Source organism: Notothenia rossii (genome assembly GCF_949606895.1).
Source record: "Notothenia rossii genome assembly, chromosome: 9".
NCBI classification, from domain to species: Eukaryota; Metazoa; Chordata; class Actinopteri; order Perciformes; family Nototheniidae; genus Notothenia; species Notothenia rossii.
The window spans coordinates 40895519-40917431 of NC_136907.1; the positions used below are offsets into that span (position 1 = coordinate 40895519).

The 21913-nt window shown below is 40.6% G+C and overlaps 1 protein-coding gene across 1 annotated transcript in view; it reads right to left on the minus strand.

The window, feature by feature from the left end:
• The window catches only part of LOC307020811 (angiomotin-like), a 93581-nt gene that overhangs the window by 58165 nt on the left and 13503 nt on the right, over positions 1 to 21913 (minus strand). The window contains 4 exon segments of the mRNA XM_079652396.1: positions 1896 to 2041; positions 2205 to 2297; positions 3199 to 3343; positions 3684 to 4329. Of these exon segments, the coding sequence (XP_079508522.1) occupies positions 1896 to 2041; positions 2205 to 2297; positions 3199 to 3343; positions 3684 to 4329 (1030 nt within the window).

Consider the following 21913-nt stretch of genomic DNA (forward strand, 5'->3'; position numbering starts at 1 on the left):
TGTCCCCAGCCAGATGGTAATAGACACCCTTAAAATTACAATATATCAACAGCATTAGTTAGTAAGAAAATATATAAAATAAAATAAAAAGGAGGAAGACAAGTAGAGAACAATAAACAACACACGTTACTACATACAGTACATGTCACATATAGCACATCACAATCACATAACAGAAACGAGGGGCAATATCCATGATCACAACATGTAACACAACATGTAACACTCACGCCATACTCAACACAGACTAGTGTGTGCAGGTGTAGTTCTCAGTGAACCATGTTTTTGAGTCAGCTGTGAAGGTGGTATGTGTATATGTGTACAATGCATAATAAGTGTAATGTATCTCAAATAAATACAAAATATAATAAAATAAACATTAAGGTGCAGCATTTCGATGAAGTGAAATAATCTGTATTTGAACTTTACAGTACTAGTACTCACAAAACATAAACTATTAGTTTGGGGTTTTTGATTATTATTAAACTGTGAATATTCACTCAAATAAATACAAAATATAATAAAATAAACATTAAGGTGCAGCATTTCAATGAACTGAAATAATCTGTATTTGAACTGTACTGTCCTATACCTAAGCAGCCAGTTTGACATTATGACTTGCTTGTCATTGTATTTTCATGTTTTTTTAAAGAAAGATTTAGTTGTCCACATTGCTTGCCGAAAGGGCAGATCTGCTGGCACTAACAATGTCTCCTGCTGTGGAGAACACCCTCTCGCTAGGGACAGAGGCAGCAGATACAGCCAGGTAGCGCTTTGCTAACAAGGCAACATAAGGATATTTGGCGTGTGTAATAGCTTTGGCTCGGTCTGAACTTTTTGCGAGTGGTAGAGGCTTAAATGCTAGTGGGAGTTGGTTTTGCACTTCAGTCTTTTTTCTTTTGGTACCGGTGATATTCACGTTCGGGTTCAAATGAGTGTGCAAGTGTGTATTGCCAGCCGCGTAGCCACTTTTAGTTGAACAATGCCGACAAACAGCTTTGGTTCGGTCCACCTGTCTTTGTCCGTCATCCTTGTACGTAACTGCAAAACCAAAATGTTCCCAAACCGGAGACTTCAATGATGCTGAAGGATTTTCGAGCTCAACTTTATCTGCGTTCGCCATTTCGACAGTTCCTCAAATTACTGACTAAATTTGAACGCATCCCTGTGACCAGCTCTCATAGTATGCCTCTCGTCCAATGAAATAACTTGCTCGCTCTATGACGCGTTGAACCCAAAGTGAGCAAATTACTCTGAATGCTAGGACGCAGCACCTGAGATTACTTCCAAAAAGTTGTTCACGTTCTCATTTTTTACGTTTAACGTTATATTCGTTCGGTACACACGTACCGGTATGGGTACGTATAACGTTACACGCCTACCGGGGACACATATTTATGTATAAAATACATAAACAAGTGCATTTTGCATGATAGGTCCCCTTTAAGTCAGAGAAAACACACAAGCTGAGGTAAAGTTTACTGCTTAAGTTATTGTGTTAAGTGTCAATTTTGTATGGGGACAGAAATGCGATGCACAATTACGATAAGATAGCAGTTCCTCAGTGGCTTTAAGTGTTGGCTTAGCCTCTTCACATCCAATAGAATAAACACAACTTTTGGTTTCACTACAGAAATCAGAAATCTTTAGTTTTCATTGTTCATCTTTAGATATAATCAATGAGTTATGTCTGGCATGAGATGTCAATGCTACTGTTGATGTTCTATTACCTGTAGTCATGAAAACATCATGATGGGAATTGAAATAGGGATTTTTTTTGTTGGAACTGAGTTTCTATGTCTGAATTAGGATTTCCTGATTCAATTTAAATGGCAACAAGCATTAATCCAACCAACAGGATTATTTCCAGTAAGAGTGACATGTTATGCTCTTACCTCCTCCTCCAGCTTGACCACCTTGGCCTGTGTGTTGTCGAGCGCCTGGTCTCTGATCTCGATGTGTCTCCTTTGGTCGTCCGTGGCGGAGCGCAATGCGTTCAACTCCATCTCCAGCTTCTCCTTCTCACGGAGCGTCTCCTTATCTTGAACACAGGTACAATACAATGTCTTTCCTCATTAAAAAAATAGGTTATTGTTATGCAAATCAGATGGATGTTAGGGTGTGTGTGTGTGTGTGTGTGTGTGTGTGTGTGTGTGTGTGTGTGTGTGTGTGTGTGTGTGTGTGTGTGTGTGTGTGGTACTCACTCTGTGCAAGCAGTTGGGATATGGTTTTCCGGTTGTCCTCTGAGCCATCGCACTCTTTAGCGGCAAGCTGCTTATTGGCCGTCTCCATGCGCTCTTTAACACAAAACACGCACACACAGGCTCAGAGTTCAGACAACAACTCAAACTTGTATATTTTTTTGCACATTGCACCTCTGTATGAGTTCACAGTGACTTATAAACATTGTAACTGCCCCCGACAGGCCTGTTAATGTGAGTACAAGCGTAATAATACACGCAGCATTTGAACTATGTGTTCGGTTACACGTTATTTAGTAGACTCCTTATCCAAAGTGACTCACATACATGCCATTTGGAGATTTCTTTGTGAAATACATAAATGTTGGTAAGATTGATTCTAGACAATGGTTAATTCATGGAAGGTGTGACGGCTGTAGTAAAAGTACACATGAACAAATTGTTGCTTAATACGCCTTCTCAACTCCTGTTGTGAGAACCCTTTATTTTTATTTTACACTCTCTAAAACAAAAGCTTCAGTGAGTTTATATTAAACTTCAACCCAATCAGTCGTAAAAGTTGACATCCCACACGGATCTAAGCTAAAGAGCAAGAACAAAGAAGGGAAACAGACAAAATAAATATGTGTGTTTGCTGTGTAGTTTCAGCTACTAAAACACATTGTGTCAGTTTGTGAATCAGTCGGCCCTACACATCTGTCATGACACTGATACAGAAAGGAATGGGATCTTGAGTTTTTCTTAAGAGTAAAAATAGCACCTGTGCATGTACGTTTCAGCCAACAAGAACAACAGTATTTTTTGAATAAATATATTTATAACAATGCAGTGCACAATTTACATACTTCATATCTTTCACTACAGCAGACATATATAATGATCTAGTGCCACTTTGATCCTCTCTTCACAATACTTTTTTCAATTCCTGCAAAATAAACATAGCTGAAAATAGTTTGACTAGGTTATTGCATTGTTACCCCCCTCTCTGCTCTCTCACCTCGGAGGTCCCTGTTGAAGTCGTGCAGCCGCCGGACCTCCAGCTCCAGCTTGTTCCTCATGGTTTTTTCCAGGGCCTCCCTCTTTGAGGAAGACTTAGCAAGGTTTTCATATGCCTCTGACACCAGCTGGATCTCCGTTTCCAACTGCCCACAGGTACAAGATGAATGATTCGAAAAAAGAGGAAAGAAAGGGAGCGCAAAGGTGCTGGGTTAAACTTCATCCAAATGTTATATTATATATTTATCTTCTGAATATTTGCAATGTCACTATCTACATATTGGCGGTCTACAGCCTGAGCTTCGTCAAAGGTGAGATCTTCAATATTCATAGTTAATATTCAAATATATTTCGACCAATAGTCTCAAAAGAACGATCACAATAGCACAAAAAACTAGTTTAACTCAAGACAATAGAACTTTTTTCACTCCTTTTCTTGCACTCTATTCTAAACAACACAACTCATAACAGCATTGTTTTTGTTACCTTGTGCAACTTTGTGACTTTCTCATGGCAGGACTCCATCTCCTGCCTCAGCATTCTGTTGTCCTCCGTAAGCACATCCACCATCTGGTGGGCTCGCACCATCATAGCAAAAGGCTCCCCCTGCAGTTGAGAGTAGGATTGTGGTTGGGGGAAATGTGCGTTCTGGACTGGCAGCTGGAGGTGAGGAGGTGGAGGTCCTTGGAACTGCTGCTGCTGTATCTGCTGCTGCTGTATCTGTTGCTGCTGTATCTGTTGCTGCTGTATCTGCTGCTGCTGTATCTGCTGCTGCTGCTGCTGCTGACACTGATGAGGCTGCTGATGGTACATCCTGGGAGTGGAGCCGTACGGGTCATGAGGGAAACCATGACTTCTTGGTGTTTGATGAATGGAACCCATGGTAAAGGGCTCACCTGCTTGTTGGGAGCTCGGACCCTGTGGACTGCGGGGCCCAGGGCTAGGGAAGGGCTCTCCCTGGCTCTGGGGGTGCTGGTAAGGGAAGGACGGATGGGATGAGTGGGAGGCACTGAGCATGCTGGTAAGGGTGGAGGACTGGGTACGGGACAAGGATCCCACAGAGGTGACAGAGGAGGTGGGACTGTGCTGATGATGGGGCCTCTGGAAATGAACTGAACCCTCCTTACTGGACCTGAGGAGAGATCAGCTTTGTGAATAGATATTTACATTAACAACACAGGACATATGAAACTGCCATTGAAGTGTTAATTAAATTAAAGTTTTATAATGTAGGTCATACTTGGGGTTGGTGGTTGTTACTGGACTTCATTAGAGGTGTGTATACACAGGGGTGCACATAACTGGTACGTAGGTACGAATCGGGGACAAAATTCTGAATTGCATAACGTCACTTGTGTTACTACGCGCCTTTGCGTACCTGATATGTCATCAAAACAAAACACATACTTTGCCTACACTTGTTTCTTGTCAACACTCAATGGAGTAAACTACTAGACATGTCCAAAAGACATTAAGCAGCTACGTTGGATTTCGCTACCTGCAAAAAATATTCTGACTTTCTATGACTGATTGAACTGGGTGTTTGCCGAGCCACGCAGGCCATAACCGACGGACTTGTGAAGCTTTTCCAGGAGGCGGGCTTAGATCACTGGACGACTAAGTTGGTCGCCGTGTGCACAGACGGGGCTGCAGTTAACGTCAGTATGTACAACGGAAATGTACCATAACTACATCAACTGGCTGCGGAGGGAGACTCCTCTGTGCACACTCTGTGCCCCTCGCATACACTGGAGAACTGCGAGAAATCAGCTGATCACAACGTTCAGGCTCTGTGGTCAAGCTGCTGCAGTTTTATTTACAACAAGGTGGAGTAAAACACACAGCTGCAAAGTTACTCAGGGTGTTAATGGAAGAGTTTGAAATCAGAGGTGGATGAAGTACTCAGTAACATTTGAAGTACCAGAGTGTAGGAATAATCTGTTACAAGTAGAAGTAGAAAAGTATTATCATCAAAATATAGTTAAAGTACCAAAAGTAAAAGTAGTCATTGTGCAGATTGGTCCATTTCAAAATAATATATATGATATGTTTTATAATGATTGATCATTAAAGGCGACATATCATGCAAAATGCACTTTTGTACATATTTTATACATGAATATGTGTCCCCGGTGTTCCAGGGAATTCACCAAGTGTCAGAAAACACAACCCTCTCTATTTTCCTCCATACCCCAATCTAAAAAAAAAAGGGGCTGCAACCAAACCCCCAGGAAGTGCGCCGGACTCAGATGAAAATATTAGTGGTGGCCAAACGGCGGTACTACACTTCCGTTTGGTTGCCAGGCCCGGAAACACTTTTTCCCATTGACTTGAAAGAGTGGTCTGTAAATCGTTGGATAATTTTTTTTAAACAAAATAAACTACCCAGTATGAACGTTTGTATAGCCCTTATTAAAAACATTTGTTCCTCAAGTTGTAAAAATGTGCTAAAAACGTTATTCTGAGAGTTATTTCCCTCTGCATTATGAACGTGCATCTAACCCACTGGACCGCGCCGCCCGGCACGTTCATGTGATGTGACGTGTTCAGTACTACATGAGTTTTACCTTTACCCATGGACATGGGCGCGGGAAGGGGGGTGCTTAGGGCGCTGCAGCACCCCCAAGCGGCAGGCAGGGGGTGCGGAGCTCCCCTGTCTGAATTATTATTTGACGGTTATTGCTGCTCCCGCTGTGCATAATCTGTGTAATATGTAGCCAATAAATTCCACATTGTTGGTAAAATAATATTTTGGCCTGCCCCGAATGTTTTTTCTGTAGCCCCGGACAATTCTACCTCAATAATATAATACATTAACCGTGCTTTACGTGAACCTCATCAAGACACTAGAAAGGACGGCAGGACTGTAATTTCCCGTGTTCAGTGAATGCAACAGAGGCAAGACACCAGACCAATCAGAGAGTTGCATGGAAATAAAAGTGTGCTTGTGTCATTCAAGCTCGCGGCTCTGTGTGTGTGCGGAAATAGCGCATTTAGTGTGTGTGAGAGAGGGACCGGTGCCAGCAGCAGGGGACCGTGTTGTTAGCATCTGGTTAGCTAGCTGCACTAACGGACATACGGATCTGTTTGTTCCACAACAAGCTGAGGAGAGCTCTCCTCTCAGACTGAGAGGCTCAGGTGAGCTAAAGGACTCTCTGAGTGTTTAGATAGTTAACTTTAGTCTAAGTTATCTCAGTGGGTCTCAAACGGTTTGGTAAAAGATTATTCAAAAGATTATTTCCGCGGCACACCTTCATATGATCATTATAGTTATAAAACAAATAAGAGAATAAAGGAAAAACAGTTATGAAATACTATATGGCAGTAAAACAAGAATACAGTTTGAAAGGGGAGTGATTTGTAAAATATCCATAAAGAAAAAGAACATCTGCTTACAGTTGTGTTTCATCTGGGTGTTGAGAGATGTATCCATAGATCTCTTAATGTTGCTCTCAAAGTGCACCAGATTGATGCTTTAACTTCAATATTTAAAAAAATCTTCCCGGGGGAGCATCCCCCCGGACCCCCCTAGAGGAGGTGAGGTCCGCTCCCCACTCGTAAAAAATAGCACTTTACCCCTGCCTATATGCCGGGAGCTGATTATCGAGCCTTCATTGTAACAGTCGCGGGTTTACTGTGTGTTTGCGTGTGGGGAGTTTTTTTGTGCGTGCTCTATAGTGCCCGTAATAATGTTCACTGGAGTCCAGCACCTCAGCACCCCCACTCAAAATACCTTCCCGCGCCTCTGCCCATGGATGCACAATAAGAACGGACCCATATCGCCTTACTGCCAGCCCACGGAGCAGTAATAATGGATATATTGCACATGTTTGCTGTAATTAATCATTTGTAAAATATTATACTACGTGGGCTGTATGATGTAAATCTTGTATTAAATAAAGTTAATATTACCGACGTAGATTAACATCCCTGCAGCTTCTTATTGCACTTGTAATATACCATTAAAAGGAGTTGAACGTTGCTGTTTGCTATTACTATAATACCACGCAGGGATAAGCCAGAGTTTACAACCTTTGCATGTTGGCACAACACGTTTTGATCCAGATTAATTAGCTATACCATATGATATCGCCCGAAGAAGTCGTGATACTTATACATATATAAATAAAGATATATGTGTCAAAGCTCTGATCAAATTAACAGTTGTATTAATTATACTTGTATATGTACTGTATATATGTATATAGCCTGTGTTGTATATTTATACACACAAATGAACAACCTTGTGTGTGTCAATTAACAAGTTGTATTGTAGTGTTTATTTTAGTGTTGTTTTATGCGTATCCACATGATTTGATTTCAGAGCACAGGAGAATGCTGGGCACAACATAAAGCTCAACAATGAAGCTGGCAATGCTGAACAAAACCATCACTAGATCCTGTTACATCAGCGTAATATAAAAGTACATAACGATTGATGTGTACGTAGGCCTACACATAATTACTAATGGCTCTGACGTTACACTGGCCAGCTGCTAGCTACTAACTGCAGCAGCCGCCTCGTTATTAGTTTATTGAGTGGCGAAGTCACGGCCATCTACTTCCGGTCCATGGGACCTTATTTCGGAAAAATAATGTATTGAAGTCAATGGAGAGAGAAAACTTATCTTTCGATCCCGTTTTAATTGTGCCATGAATTACACATATGATGTTTGTTAATCTTAAAAAATAATTTCCATGTAAAAAAAGTCACAGTTTGTCGAAAAACTGTTGAAATATAAGAATATGAGAAATACGCAACTACAAAGACTACAAATCCCAGAGTCGCGTAAGTGATGTCACAATTGTTTTCCTCCACTAAGAGATAGCTAAGATCAGCGCCAGATATAATCTATCTATATGGCGCTGGCTAAGATAAGATAACTTTAACAAGATGCCTGTGTGCTTAGTACCAGGTTGTTATCATACCAGCAATGGATCTTGCTCGTTCTTTCGCTTCCCGTCTGATGAAAGGACTAGGAGTGGCTGGATCAAGTTAGCTACCTAGCTAGTAGCTAGCACGCTGGTTAGCATTACAGCCTTGTCATTTTTATTAGCCTTAATATGAAGTAACATCAAGTAACCCAACATGTTAAACAGTAAGAGTAGTAGTCATATTTTGTGCACCCTTTAAAGAGTACTGTCACCGGTGTGATCATTCTATAATACACCATTTAAGCCCGGGGGAGAAATGCTAACGCTAGCATCCGCGATCGCCGATCTTTTCTACTTCATGCTATCTGCACAAATGATTGACATTTAACATTAAAAAGACCAGGCAGTTCAGAGAGAATCAAAGGAAGGCAGACAGGCAGCTTTGCATGACATTCTTCTGGACGTGTTTCATTGTGGTGATAGTGAGGGTAGTCAATAGTTTTGTTGACAAGATAGTATTGACGGCCATCTTGGTGACGTGTGTTGTTCTGCGAGACCAGAGATGTAGTTCATTGAACGTTTCATACAAACAAATGTGTTAATTCACAGTTTTACGATACGTTATTTTTTTTTTGACCTGCAAAATTATCTTTTCAATTGACGAACATCATATGTGTAATTCGTGGCACAATTCAAACGGGATCGAAAGATAATCTTTCTCTCTCCATTGACTTCAATACATAATCTTTCCGAAATAAGGTCCCATGGAGGTCCACCGGAAGGGGAGGGACTTCGCCACTCTATACCAAATCCATCATAACAATCCAGAACGCTGTTACTTTTTACGTGCTGTTACGTGCACGCAAATCGACGTGCTTGATGTGAAGATGTGAACGAGCCTTTTGGGGGGCGTGGTTAAAATTGCGCATGCTCTATGAGCGCACATACGGGTACTTCTCAGACATGCTGGGTAATCTGTGACGTTTCACTCTCTCAAAAGTTGGGCCATTTTGTCATCCATGCGCCAATGAGCAACTCTCATAGGAATGAATGAGGCCCCGCCTTCCACGCAGTATTCAGTTCTTATTATATATCCATGGCTGCAACGGATCTGATAAAAACTGATCCAGGTTTGAACACTTCACTGACGTCAAACTTAAACTCAAAATAAGTTAAAACCTTCAAACGGATCACTTCTGGCACCCTGGGCAGGTAATGTATGCAGTGTAGAAAGTCAACCAATTTCCAGGCATGGGTTCTGTCGTTGAGGCTGGTTTTATTGTTTTCTCGGTCACAAACAATTCTTTCTCCTTGTACAAACAATCCTCTCTCGTGCTGGTAAAAAACCATGTGCCCATTACCCAGGTGCAAAAACAGGTGGTCTGCCACTTCCTGCCTATATACACCCTTACCTGTGCTCACCACTACCCCCAGGTGTCTAAACCAAAAATCACACTAAATAAATTAACCCAAATAAAGACTAACATATAAAGCAAAGAAATTAACTAAACAAATTATTATTAACTTAACAGAATATTACCACAAATATATACTTCTAATGTGAGCAAAATCATAATAAACAAATTAAATGACAAACTACAATTACTATATGCAAAAGACTGTGTAGCTCTAACACTCCGGCCCCTAATTGGGCATTTATCACAATTACTAGACTTAAAAAACATGGAGCTACACACTAAACATGCATTCTCAGGCACTGATGTCTTCTCTGGCAAACCTATGAAGGAAAGGTGTTATTGATGGAAAGAGACAGAGAGAGAGGCAAAGAGAAAGATAGAGAGTCCATGCGGTCACAGTGTTGCCTCCAGCAGCAGGCACAGCTTCGTCACAGGCCTCTCCAGGATACTGGTCTTTGTTTGGAGACGCACAGAGCGCACATGGCCATTCACATCTGCTCTGACTTCTAAAACTCTCCCCATCATCCAAGATCCTCTTGGGGCTGTAGCGTCTGCCACAAGAACAACATCTCCAGGTATGAGGTTTCTTCTTAGTGCTGTCCATTTTTGTCTCTGTTGCATCAATGGCAGGTACTCAGAAACCCACCTCTTCCAGAAGAGTTGCGCCATGTACTGTATCTGCTTCCATCTTCTCCTAACATACAAATCATTTCTGTCAAACAGTCCTGGTGGCATAACTGGTTTGTTTTTCAACAACAGAACATGATTCGGAGTAAGGGCTTCCAAGTCATTCGCATCATCTGAGGCCTTTGTGATAGGTCTATCATTCAATATTGCCTCAACTTCACAAAACATTGTTTGGAGTCCTTCATCGTCCAAGGTTTGCTGTTTAAGGACTGAGTTAAGCACATTCTTCACTGAGCGAATCAGGCGCTCCCAAACACCACCTTGATGTGAAGCTGATGGGGTGTTGAATCTCCATTCTATGCCGTCCTGAAGAAGGGCTCCTTGGATTTTGTCATGATTCAGAGCAATCATATTCTCCTTGAGCTCACGGCTAGCTCCAATAAAGTTGGTTCCATTGTCAGACCTGAGAGTGGAGACTGGGCCTCGTCTGCAGATGAATCTTCTCACTGAATTTATACAGGAGTCCGTATCCAGCGTGTGTGCTACTTCCAAGTGTACAGCGCGGCTGGTCATACATGTGAAGAGCACTCCATATCTTTTGAGAAGACCCCTGCCTCTTTTAACTTCAATGGGCCCAAAATAATCAACGCCAACATGAGTGAAGGGAGCTTCATCAGGCAACACTCTCTCGACAGGTAAGTCAGACATTTTTTGTTCAAGGGTTAGGGTTAGGGTTATCAGGGGAATGAGAGGTTGGGCCACGGACGGCCATTGCCGCTTTTGACGCTGTAGTACATATGCCAGGCCTGTTAGTGGCGCTGTAGTCTGCCACAAAAGCAGCAAAGAAGACTTCCCTTGCATGGTTGCCATGGTTGCCCTTCTGTTTATTCTCCACTGTGGCTCTTTTTCTCCCTCCCCGAGGCAAGCGTTTGTGCCTCCTGCTTTAAAACAAATGAATAATGACTCTATATAATCATATTTAATGGTTAGTGTGTAGCGACGCGGTCATTATGGGGAAAAGAACACAGACAGGTTGATCAGGAGCCCGACGCGAAGCGGAGGGATCTAGATCGGCATGAAGGTGTTCTTTTCCCCATAATGACCAAGTCGCTGCACATTATCCCGCTTATTACATGGCCACATTCTCAACAAAGTAACGATATGACTCCCAATATTAATTGAAATGCTTTTATCGATTTAGAAAATGATTTTATTGATTTAAAAAATAGTTGTATGTATTGATTTAAATTGACATGCATCCGCTAAGAAAAATAGTCCGTTGTTACTGTTTGAAACTTTGAGTAACTGGCAACTGAATATGTGTCGCCGCTTGATGTCTATGACTGGAAAAAAGGCTGCGTAAAAAGGAGGGTTTCTGCAGGATCTGTTTGGTGTTTTGAAAAAATATATATATTTATATACAGTATACAAGTAGTAAGGAAGTGGAAGTGGAATTAGGAAAAACCTCTTCAATGTAATGTAGTATAACAGCACCCTTAAATATGAAGTCTGTAATAAACGTAAAGGGAAATTAATACTTGTCCAACCATGTCAACAAAAAGAAAGGGTATAATGTAAAGATTACACTGGTGTACCAAATAAAGTGACAAATGGAATTTCTCAGAGGCCAAGGTGACACGACTTGCATGATTTCAATGGACATATCTGTCTGTTCATAAGGGTGTGAATGCTTTGCTCAACAGGACCATAGAAGCCCTTGTCCCTGTTTTGCTTAATTAGCTATTTCCCTTAAATCCATCTCATACATCCTCACTGCTGCAGAATCAGATTTACACCAAATTGAGCAACTTCTGTTAACATTGATGTTTACAAAAATGGTAATTCTGGTATCACTACAACCCAGGTATAATAAAAGCACTAAGTACTAACTAAATGTTTCTAATACTTCTAGTGAGCATAACATATACCTGTAATTCAGTTGGGAATGGCAGTAGGTGTGACTTTTCATTTGTGTTGAATAAATACAGATACTTTGCTTAAGATATTAATTATCTGATCGTTTTTTATTATCTAAAATGTCAGTTAATTATTGTTTTAATAACGTTTGTCTCTCTTAGGGGAAACCTTTTTAACAGTGAGAGTATACAAAAACAAAAATGGGGGATAAATGAATGCTTTTAAACATGAACATCCTTTAGCCGAGTCTGATTCAACTGCTATTTGTAAGGTGGGAAACACCAGCTGTCACCTGGCTTTTTGCAGAGCAAACATTCCAGCCTTTATCCCTCAAAGGAACACCATGAAGCATATCATGTCGTGACTCGTCCTGCCCTGATGATTACATTCTGCAGTATTCATGTCTGATGGATCTAGTTCCCTGAAGTAAATAGACCTCTGTAAAACAGGACGAACAGGATTCCTTTTCACATTTTAAAATGCACGTTTGGGACACTATGAAATGCTCTGTCACCTTATTTGTTTATTTTTACTATTTTTTACTTGCCTGTAAAGAAACATAAAAGTATAATGTTATGTTATTACAAAATGTTGTCCTTGTCAGCATTCACATTAGGGCTGTACCTGAATATTCGACTATTCGCTCGTTGGCCAACTATTCGGATTTCAATTTCATTATTCGGATATTTTCAAATCTTTTATTTTTTTTACTAAATGTATGCTATTAATAAAGACAAGTTGCCATATTCTTATACTATATTTATACTTTTGAATTGCACTGTTAAAATGCGGAAATATATACAATCTCAGCCTGTGCTCCTGACATCGCGTTCACTCACAGTCACGAACGCAAACGGCACGCTTCACCTCGCTTCACCCACAAAATGCCAAAAACTTCAGCTGTGTGGGACCATTTTAAATTGGACGACGGTAAGAAGAAGGCAGTGTGCCAAATATGCGATAAGAAACTTGCCTACCACGGTGGCACAACAACTCTGAAAAGTCACCTGGAAGCTGTAAGTAGTAGCCTAGCTTAGCTTAGCTGTTGTCAAGTTGCCATGATGAAGCTGCTTTATCCGCCGTTTAAACAGTAACGTTACACATGATAAAAACGTACACTTACTTTGCTTGGAAAATAGTTGCAAGCAAGCAACCACATTTTTTTATATTAGTTTTTTAATTTAACAAGTAGGTAACAAGGTAACAAGTATGACACTGTTAGGCCTACTGTTACGGCTATGTTATTAAAAGTATTGTTGTTATAACAGAAATATGTGTTTTGTATCTTTGCTTGACTGTTCAGGTTGTAAAATGTTATAGACGGAATTTGGAACCAGATTTGGTCCCCGGGCGCTGCACTGCAGCTGGGTTAAATGCAGAGGACACATTTAGTTTTAATTTTTGCGAGTACTGAGACAATAAATAAACATAAATCGTAATAGTATGCTCTTTCTGTGCTTCTGCTTAACAGCGTGTTGTCAGGTGTCTCGGATTCGGAGCGTGTTATGAAACATTTTGGAAAAAAAATATTTTGGGGGAAAAAAAATGTATATAAAAAAAAAATACAAATCTCTCCGCACCGAATATTCGCTGCTGATTACTACCGAATATCTGAAAAATGGTATTCGGGACAGCCCTAATTCACATCTCATAGGACATTCAAAGTCCACATGGACCTGTGTGTCATCCTTATCTGAGACACTATGGGTGCGTATCACTTCGGTTATTTTTTATTTCCTCGGCCCTCGGTATCACCGGAAGTTGATTTGTCTGCGCCATCTTGAGTACCGTCCCAGTGGCCTTATTTTTGCCGGAGGATCGAGGACCGAGGAGCGATAATGGAGGAGCGATAATCGAGGAACCACCAGACCATCCTCCGGTGAAATCCTCAGACACTCGCACGGCCCCTTACTGTGTATTGCTCATTGATTGGACGATGCAGCGCATGCACTGATCTGATGCTTCTTGACATGAGAGCAGTTTCCCAGCGGAGTGAAGAAAATACATGAAACTCACGAGAGTCACTCCTCAGTCTATACTGTGTTTTGTTACAATTAAATTTATAATTTAGTTACAAATAGGTGATATATCTGAACAACAAATTGGTCAAAAATCATTTTATTCATTTATTGGAAACATTTTCATGATCGCTTTTTTCGTTTTACAATTTCATTTATTGTCATTTCCATTCAGTCAGTCACTAAGTACTATTTAAAATGATAATTTGCTACATATCCACACAAACAAACAAAGTGTGCAATCCAATGAATGTTAATCTAACTGGGTTTTGATAGATAACAACTCTCTTTTTCTTCTCTCAATTATTTTATTTCTATTGTGCACTCTAATCAATATTAATCAAACTATTGTTCGTTTATACATTTTAAAAATGGCGTTTATCTTTTTTGAGAATGAGTTCTTATTTTATTTTATTTATTTGGGTCTACAAGAGATGATACAAATGTATATGTCAGTAAATGTGTACTGACAGAGGCGGGGGTGTTTGTGAAAACAACGGGACAGAGCTGCTGTCAGACATCAGCTGTGCGGCGTCATCAGAAACGGACGTCGCTTCACGTGACGCTCCGGAGGAAAGGACGTACCATTGCTCTTAAAACTCATTTCCCTGCTTCTTATGGTTTTCTTGCGTCTCTCCATGCTTCGCTGGTGGGAGGGACACGACACAAGTGAGGGACGCAAGGAATCCATTTAACCGTAGTGAAACGCACCCTGTGTCCGGGAATCATTTCAGTCTCTGAAGTCAAAATAGAGCCAACCACTCAAAAGACATGTGATGGAGGTCAACATAAAATAATACAATTGTGTAAGGTTTACTATTAAAGCAATATAAAGGCTTCAAACATTATAACTACACATTATGCTTTAATAACTAATTCACCCATTCACACCTTCTTCATGCAGAGCAGTACCACTTGCTCTAGCGAAGCTAACAATTATACAAATTCACACACCGTTGGCCATCGGGAGAAAGGTTAAGTATCTTGCCAAAGGATAAATCGACAGGTTTTCTCTGGGGCTGGGATCGAATGCACAACCTGCTGGTTGAAAGATGACGAACTCCCTCGCAGCCAGTCGCTCGTTTAATTAACTATTAAAGTTTTATTTTGTTAGTTCAAAAAAATTACTAACCGAAGCATCTTTAATAATGTATACTGGTGTTGGTGAGGGGCTTTGAGTGCGCGGGTTCTGTTAGAAACTAAAATCAATGTTTTGATGGTATAATGTAGCTTAAACATACCGTCAGTTTAAACGCTCTTTTATACTGAAAAAACAGAAATTCTTGTGCACAAGCAGTTAAGCTTTTATTCTGAAAATCCTTCATCTACGGTTAGCATTTAGCATGTGGCTAATATACAATTTCCTAAAGAGGTGAATTGAGTAGCGAAATGACATGGAGTGGTGCAAACCGAAACCTACTGATTTAACACTACAACTATAGATGTCGAGATACTACCATGCTGAATATTAAATGAAAGTACAGTTTATTTGAATACATTATTGTTTACAGACGAGAGTAGCATGTGACAACATCCGGAAACCAAACCAGCCGTGAAGTATTTTCTGTATATTTTGGAGTATTGATTACAGCATTTAGAATGTGTTACATGAAAAGTGATGAAAGAGAAGATGAGGAGAAAAGGCGTGTTAAGCATATATTGAAGGTGAAAAGTACCAATCCTCTGTTTAAATGCAACAACGGACATTAGAAACGAGGCGAGCCGGCTGGCAGGGAGGAGCCAGCAGAGGATATATATAGCAGCACCGGACGAGGGATTGGCCCTCTTCTCTTGCTCATGAGAGCCAGATCACAGCTGTTTTCTGCTTGAACAATATTCTGTCTGTAACACTACCGCGCCTTTTTTAAATTAAAGTATCCCATTTGAATCTTCTCAGAGACTCCATCTAGTCTCATTTTAAAGCTTCTCTCCTGGACGCGAGAATAAAGAACATATTTAACAATTGGTGACCCTGACGTGATGTCGTTTCACCGGGAGAGCAGTTGCAGTTTTCAAAGGAGCTTGAACAATGCTGGCAGACATACACTCGGGCCCATACAGAAAGGTAAAGAAGTACCTGTTTATTCAAAATCTTCAATAGATTACATAGTGAACAATACGAGTGTGTGTCTGTCTGGTAAGTTGGACTCCTGAGAAAGACTGCCTACATTTAAGTTAAAACAAGCCTAAATTGATAAACATTGGTATCCTACCACACGTGGCGTTGCTTTGTCACAGGCAGGGTGAGTACAATTTATTTTGTTCTATTTAACCCTGCATGCTATTCGTTTGTCTATTATTACATGTTGGCTAGAGGCCAATCACATCTATAAGTGTCTTTTGTTGCGTTTTAAGTTAACGTGAATGGTTTTAGGCCATTAAGCAGTCGAGACTGCTTGAGGCAAAGACACAGCCAAAGTTTGAAGCTAAGGTTATTGGAGTGAGTGTTTCGTGTTAACAACAGTGTGAGGCTGTTTTAAAAAAGTCATTTTTCAAGGAAAAGGCCCGAGGAGTTTGAAGCTTTCAGTGGTTACTTTATTTCTGTTTTCAAAAAGACATTGCTTTGTGGATTACGGCAGGAAGTGCGACATTCGTGCGTTAGATAGACGATATTCTTCTGATTGTGTTTGGATAGCGTCCCATTTTGTCCCATAAATAGCGTGTTTAAACAGAAGAGATGCCCATACTGGCTCTTAAAGTCAAAACATTTACGTACATGGGTAGAGGTCTATGACGTAAGGGTATAAGGCCCATTTATCATTGTAAACTAAATAGAAATGTTATTTTAAACTACAGTGTTGTGTGTTGAATTTACTATACAAAATATCACCCCACCATTATTTCAACTCCAGGTGTTTTCTCAAATCCCTTTGTTCTTCAGGTCAAAGGTTGGAAAACCAGTTGCCATCTTGTCTTGACCTCATGTTCAAAGTGAACCACACCGCAGTCGCCATTTCATGAAATGCTAATTGAAGTACTCTGTTTGCTTTAACACACTGAGGCTAGGCATTCCATCTTCTAAAGAACATAATACTTCTTGTTAGAGTTAGAACTATTGGAAGTACTTCTGCTGGTAAATGTGTATTGGCGGTTTTGTGAATATTTTTGTTTGCAAATGTGTTTTGGCGGTTATGTGATCTGTTTAACCATAGTGTGATGTTCTTCCTATTTTAAAGATTTTTTCACAGGAAAATAAGTTTCACCTTGTTAAAAACAAGTCAGTTTTGCAACAGCTATTCCCTAGTGGATTAAGCTGGAAATTAAAATAGCGCACTCTGGTGGTAGTACATAATTATTACACAAATAGAAGAAACACCATAACATTGTGAAGTATAATTTTAAGTGTTATAAATAAACACATGCTTGATTGCCAAGATAGAATTGCAAGTGGTTTCTAATTATAAGAGAAGAAACTTTACATAATACTTTTTCAAACACCAATTTATTGAAGCTAACACAAGTAGTGACATTAGCATAATTTCATACATTTCGGTATGCACTCTACACAGGAGATTTGGATTTGAACCATATTCATATTTCAAAGTCAAAACCATACACGGTACAACTTTATTTTAACATTTCATATTTTAATTTTGCATATTGTTTTATATATTAATTAACTTTATTAATATTTTACCTAAAACAAACAAACAAAAAAAAATCTATAATTAAAAAAAAAATTAATAAAACCTTGAGCACAAAAAAAAAAAAAAAAGATTTAAAGTTCGGGCGAACAGCAACGAAGGTGCTAGTCAGAAGATTAGTGCTTCATCTTTGATAAGTTAATAAATAATTAGAGAACATGTCACCAAAACAAACTAAGTTGAGACTAGACGCAGGGCCAGGCTCAACAGCAGATATCAAAGGAAGGATAAAAATCCGATCAGATGCTATAACAGTTCCAAATCTTAGACAAAAGACATGGAACCACATGGAGAAACTGTTGGAACAGTGGCAAACGAGAGGAATGTATCCAGCTGATGATCAACCAGCACCAACGAAAGCCCATAGAAAAGCAGTAATTGACCATGAAAATTGAGAATACCTGCGAGAACAACAAGCATGGATCAAAGCCGGACCTTGGTATGGACCTACTAAAATTGCTATAAACAGAGCTGAAAAAAGAAAATCTAGAGTTACAAGTCTGGTACTCCATCTAAAATATGTTAGCCAAGAATCAACGAACAGCATGTATGTGGCTCAAGGAGCAGAGCTCACAGCAAAGGAAGAAAAGAAAGAAAAGACAGAAGAAGCTCCAGTAATCCAACCTTCAAAGCTCCTTCCAAGCCTGACAGATGCGCCTCCTCCCTACATGACAGAATAATACAGTTTCTTTCAACCCCCAATACAAGCTCCAACTCTAGGTGTTTTAGGAGGAGTATTGGAGTTGGACGGTCTCCCCACAGCTACACGTGAGGTAAGACTCCTATCTGGTGAGCTCAACAGAAGATTGGAAGAACTGGGCAGAAGAATGGAAGAGGAACTCAACAGAAAGATGGAAGACCTCAGCAAAAGTATGGAAGCACAACTCAAGAGAAGAGAAGGCGAAGGTTCTCCAGACACCACAACCGTAACTGAAGCTGGGAGACTCAAGAACTGCTCAACACTCATGCTACCGCTGATAGCGGCTGGAGAAGGAGGATTGAAATACCAATCATGGAATCACAGAGACATGGAAGCATTAGCGGCAAAACTACCTCCACTTACACAAGGAGGTTAGAAGTGGGTGAATGATCTGGAGAAATACACAGTCCAAGACCACCTGTGCTTGGGAGACATGAGGGCACTGCTTGGACGGATAGAAAGAAGACTAGAGGCAAGAGCAGTGGATTCCAAGGCCAAATGCACCAACTCTCCAGATTACATTTTCTTCAACAAAGTCAGGTCGAGGTATTGGGCTGCCATTCGTCAAATCTACCCAACAACACGGAGTTTACATGCCCTCAACAGCCTGAGAAAAGAACCGGGGGAAGACATGTATGCCTTCCTGAAGAGATGTGAAGGAGTGTGGGAGGAGTGCACTGGAGAACGACATGACGTTTCACCGTCTGTCGTAATGCTGTGGAAGAACGCGGTCATTAACGCCCTTCCCCAATCAGTGCAGGCAAGCCTGCGAGATGTGGTGGCATTAGACGCTATACCCATTGAAGAATGGAGACAACATCTAATTTACCACGATATGAAATACCAAGCAACCCAGAGGGAAAAAGACGAAGAAATTAAAACATTACAACTAAGACTCTTGAAGATACAAATGGCTGAGAAAGATACCGAAGCTAATAAAAACAAGAAAGTGGCAAGGCAAATGGCAGCTACATCAGAGAAGGCAGGGCAGATTCCTCCAACAATTCAAGCTCAGGAAGAACCAGAGAATGCAGGGCAGACATCTCAAACAGTTGAATCTCAGATAGTGCCAGAGAATCAGATGGAGAACCAACAACCAGGAGGTTTCCGAGGAGGCAGAGGCAGAGGAAAAGTTCTCCGGTTTGAGGGATGCTACATATGCAATCAGCTGGGCCATTGGGCTAGAGATTGTCCACAACAACAAATGAAATACCCACCACATGCACCAAACAACGGCCCACCATGCAGTTTCCATGATGACGACAGAGGCAGGGGGTCCCAGAGATGTCAAAGACGTAAAGGATTTCCAAACATGAACCAAATGCCACAGACAGCCTGGTATCAACCACAACAATGAGGAAGCTTAGAGGACCAGACCATCAAGTGATGCATCTTCAGCACTAGAGTATTTTGAAATCCAGCTACATAGAGCCACATATGTCACCGCAGGAGGGAGAGGTTGAATGTTATTTAAAAGATAGTAAGTAGAATATTGCATTTACACATGAAGCATCCACAGATTAGAAGTAGCAGAGTAGAACATTTAGCAGACTATTTTTGCAATTATGAGAAGGAAAATACATTACGAGTGATGTTGTTCCCCCACACAGAAAACTATTGTGTCCACACAACTAGTGAGGTCAAGAAGACGGGCTTCCACCCAAAATATGCAAGGGGCGGCGATACACCTGACGTGAAGCTGTCCAGACCTGAAAACAGAAACTCGATTCTGCTGTGGTGAAGTCTGGCTACAAAGGGAGGTGTTCCAATAGGGTCGCTTGTCTCAAACCAGTGAAGAAGTCAACAAGAACCCAGCTGAACTAGAGAGTGACTGTTAGCGGGAGAACTGTGACGGAGCGACAGAGACTGGCCCAACATTGTCCAGCCAGTACATAGATAGACCCCGTCAGAAGACCGGGGCTGTGTTTAAAGGGGAACTTCATTTATTCTTAGCCAGAAGTGCAGTTTTTAATCAAACAATTATGTGATTTATGGAGTCAGATTACATTTTTCTCATAAACACAATTTTATAATCGGTCTGAAGTATCTGTTTTAAGGCATGAGCCGCAGATTACATAACATAACACTGATTAAGAGCTTGGATGAAGAAGTTGTAGGGTTTTTACAACAGTTTCAAGAATCAGTCTTTATTTATTTATTCTTGAGTAACTTTACTGATTTATAGTGTAGTGCGTAAGGCAATATCTCATTTGAGTGAGGGGCACCAGCCCTTCATGAAGGTCACTCTCTGTGAGAATAGTTCATATTTTCCCTCCAGTTTGGAGAAAGATTATTTTATCATATGTTAGTTCAGCAGTGTTCAACCAATCCTCTAATCCTAGAATTATTGAGACGCATTAGCGACACCAGGGGTATTGTTTTTCGCAGCAACGATGATGCATAATACCATGACAAAAGCCATTATTGAAACAAGTAAACTATTAGAAGTGCTAATGGAAAATGTTTTGTGAATATGCATTTATGCCATCAGAAAGCCATACATCATATGATATTTTTGTACGCCTTGTGGGTACACGGAGAATTTATATTTATTTAATGCAACGTTATGAGTTTTACATGTCCTGTTCATAATAAGGTAATCATTGCAATATTAATTGAGCATTTTATGCTCAAAGGAGGGAGTGTCATGATTATACAGATATGTTGATTTCAGTGACTTTGTAGTTAATAAATAATAAAATGTAGTCAACAATAGGTCTCATAACAACAAGAGGTATGCCGAAGCTTGGGCCTTCTCCAAGGAGGGAGTGGTCCTGTTTTAGATATTAGACAAATAGAAGTGGATGAATATGTCAGAACTCTGAGTAATATTATCCAAGTTTTGTCTACACAGGCTAGGAAAGCTACAGAGATACCAGACGAGACACCAGAAGAGACTCCTGTTCGGCCAGGTGATTGGGTGAAAGTTCACAAAAGACAGTGGGCTCATCCCCGGTGGACGGAAGCGTGAAAAGTTGTAACAAACTTCACACGCGCTCCGGTTTAAAGGTAAAGAAAAAGGAGCAAATTGACACCACCTCACACATTGTCACCCTTCACTGGCAACTTCCAGAACATTATTGGGAGTTAGGACTGATTTGGCAGAGCTGGAACAAAACAATAAATAGAAATAAGATAGATAGAAACTAGAGATGTTAAGATTCACCGATTCGCATCGGTGCACCGGCATAAACGTTCAAGATGCGAGTGCACCGGTTGAAAGAGTGCACATCGGCTACAGTTTGGGTTGAACCGGGTTGAACTCGCGATGCATCGATTGCGTAGCGTCTTTGCATCGGTAAAAAACCGATTCATTCATATAAAATCCCCTCATCTTGTCAAAGCTCAGCAGAGACGATCTTTGATATTTGCTTCGCCACTACGGAGAACGAGAGTCTCAGTTATCAACACACACGGAAGTTGAGGAGAAAGAGAAACACAGCGCACCGAAAAATACCTACAAATCAAACCTTTGGCAACACTTCGGATTGTTCAAGAAAGACGGTGTAATAGTCAT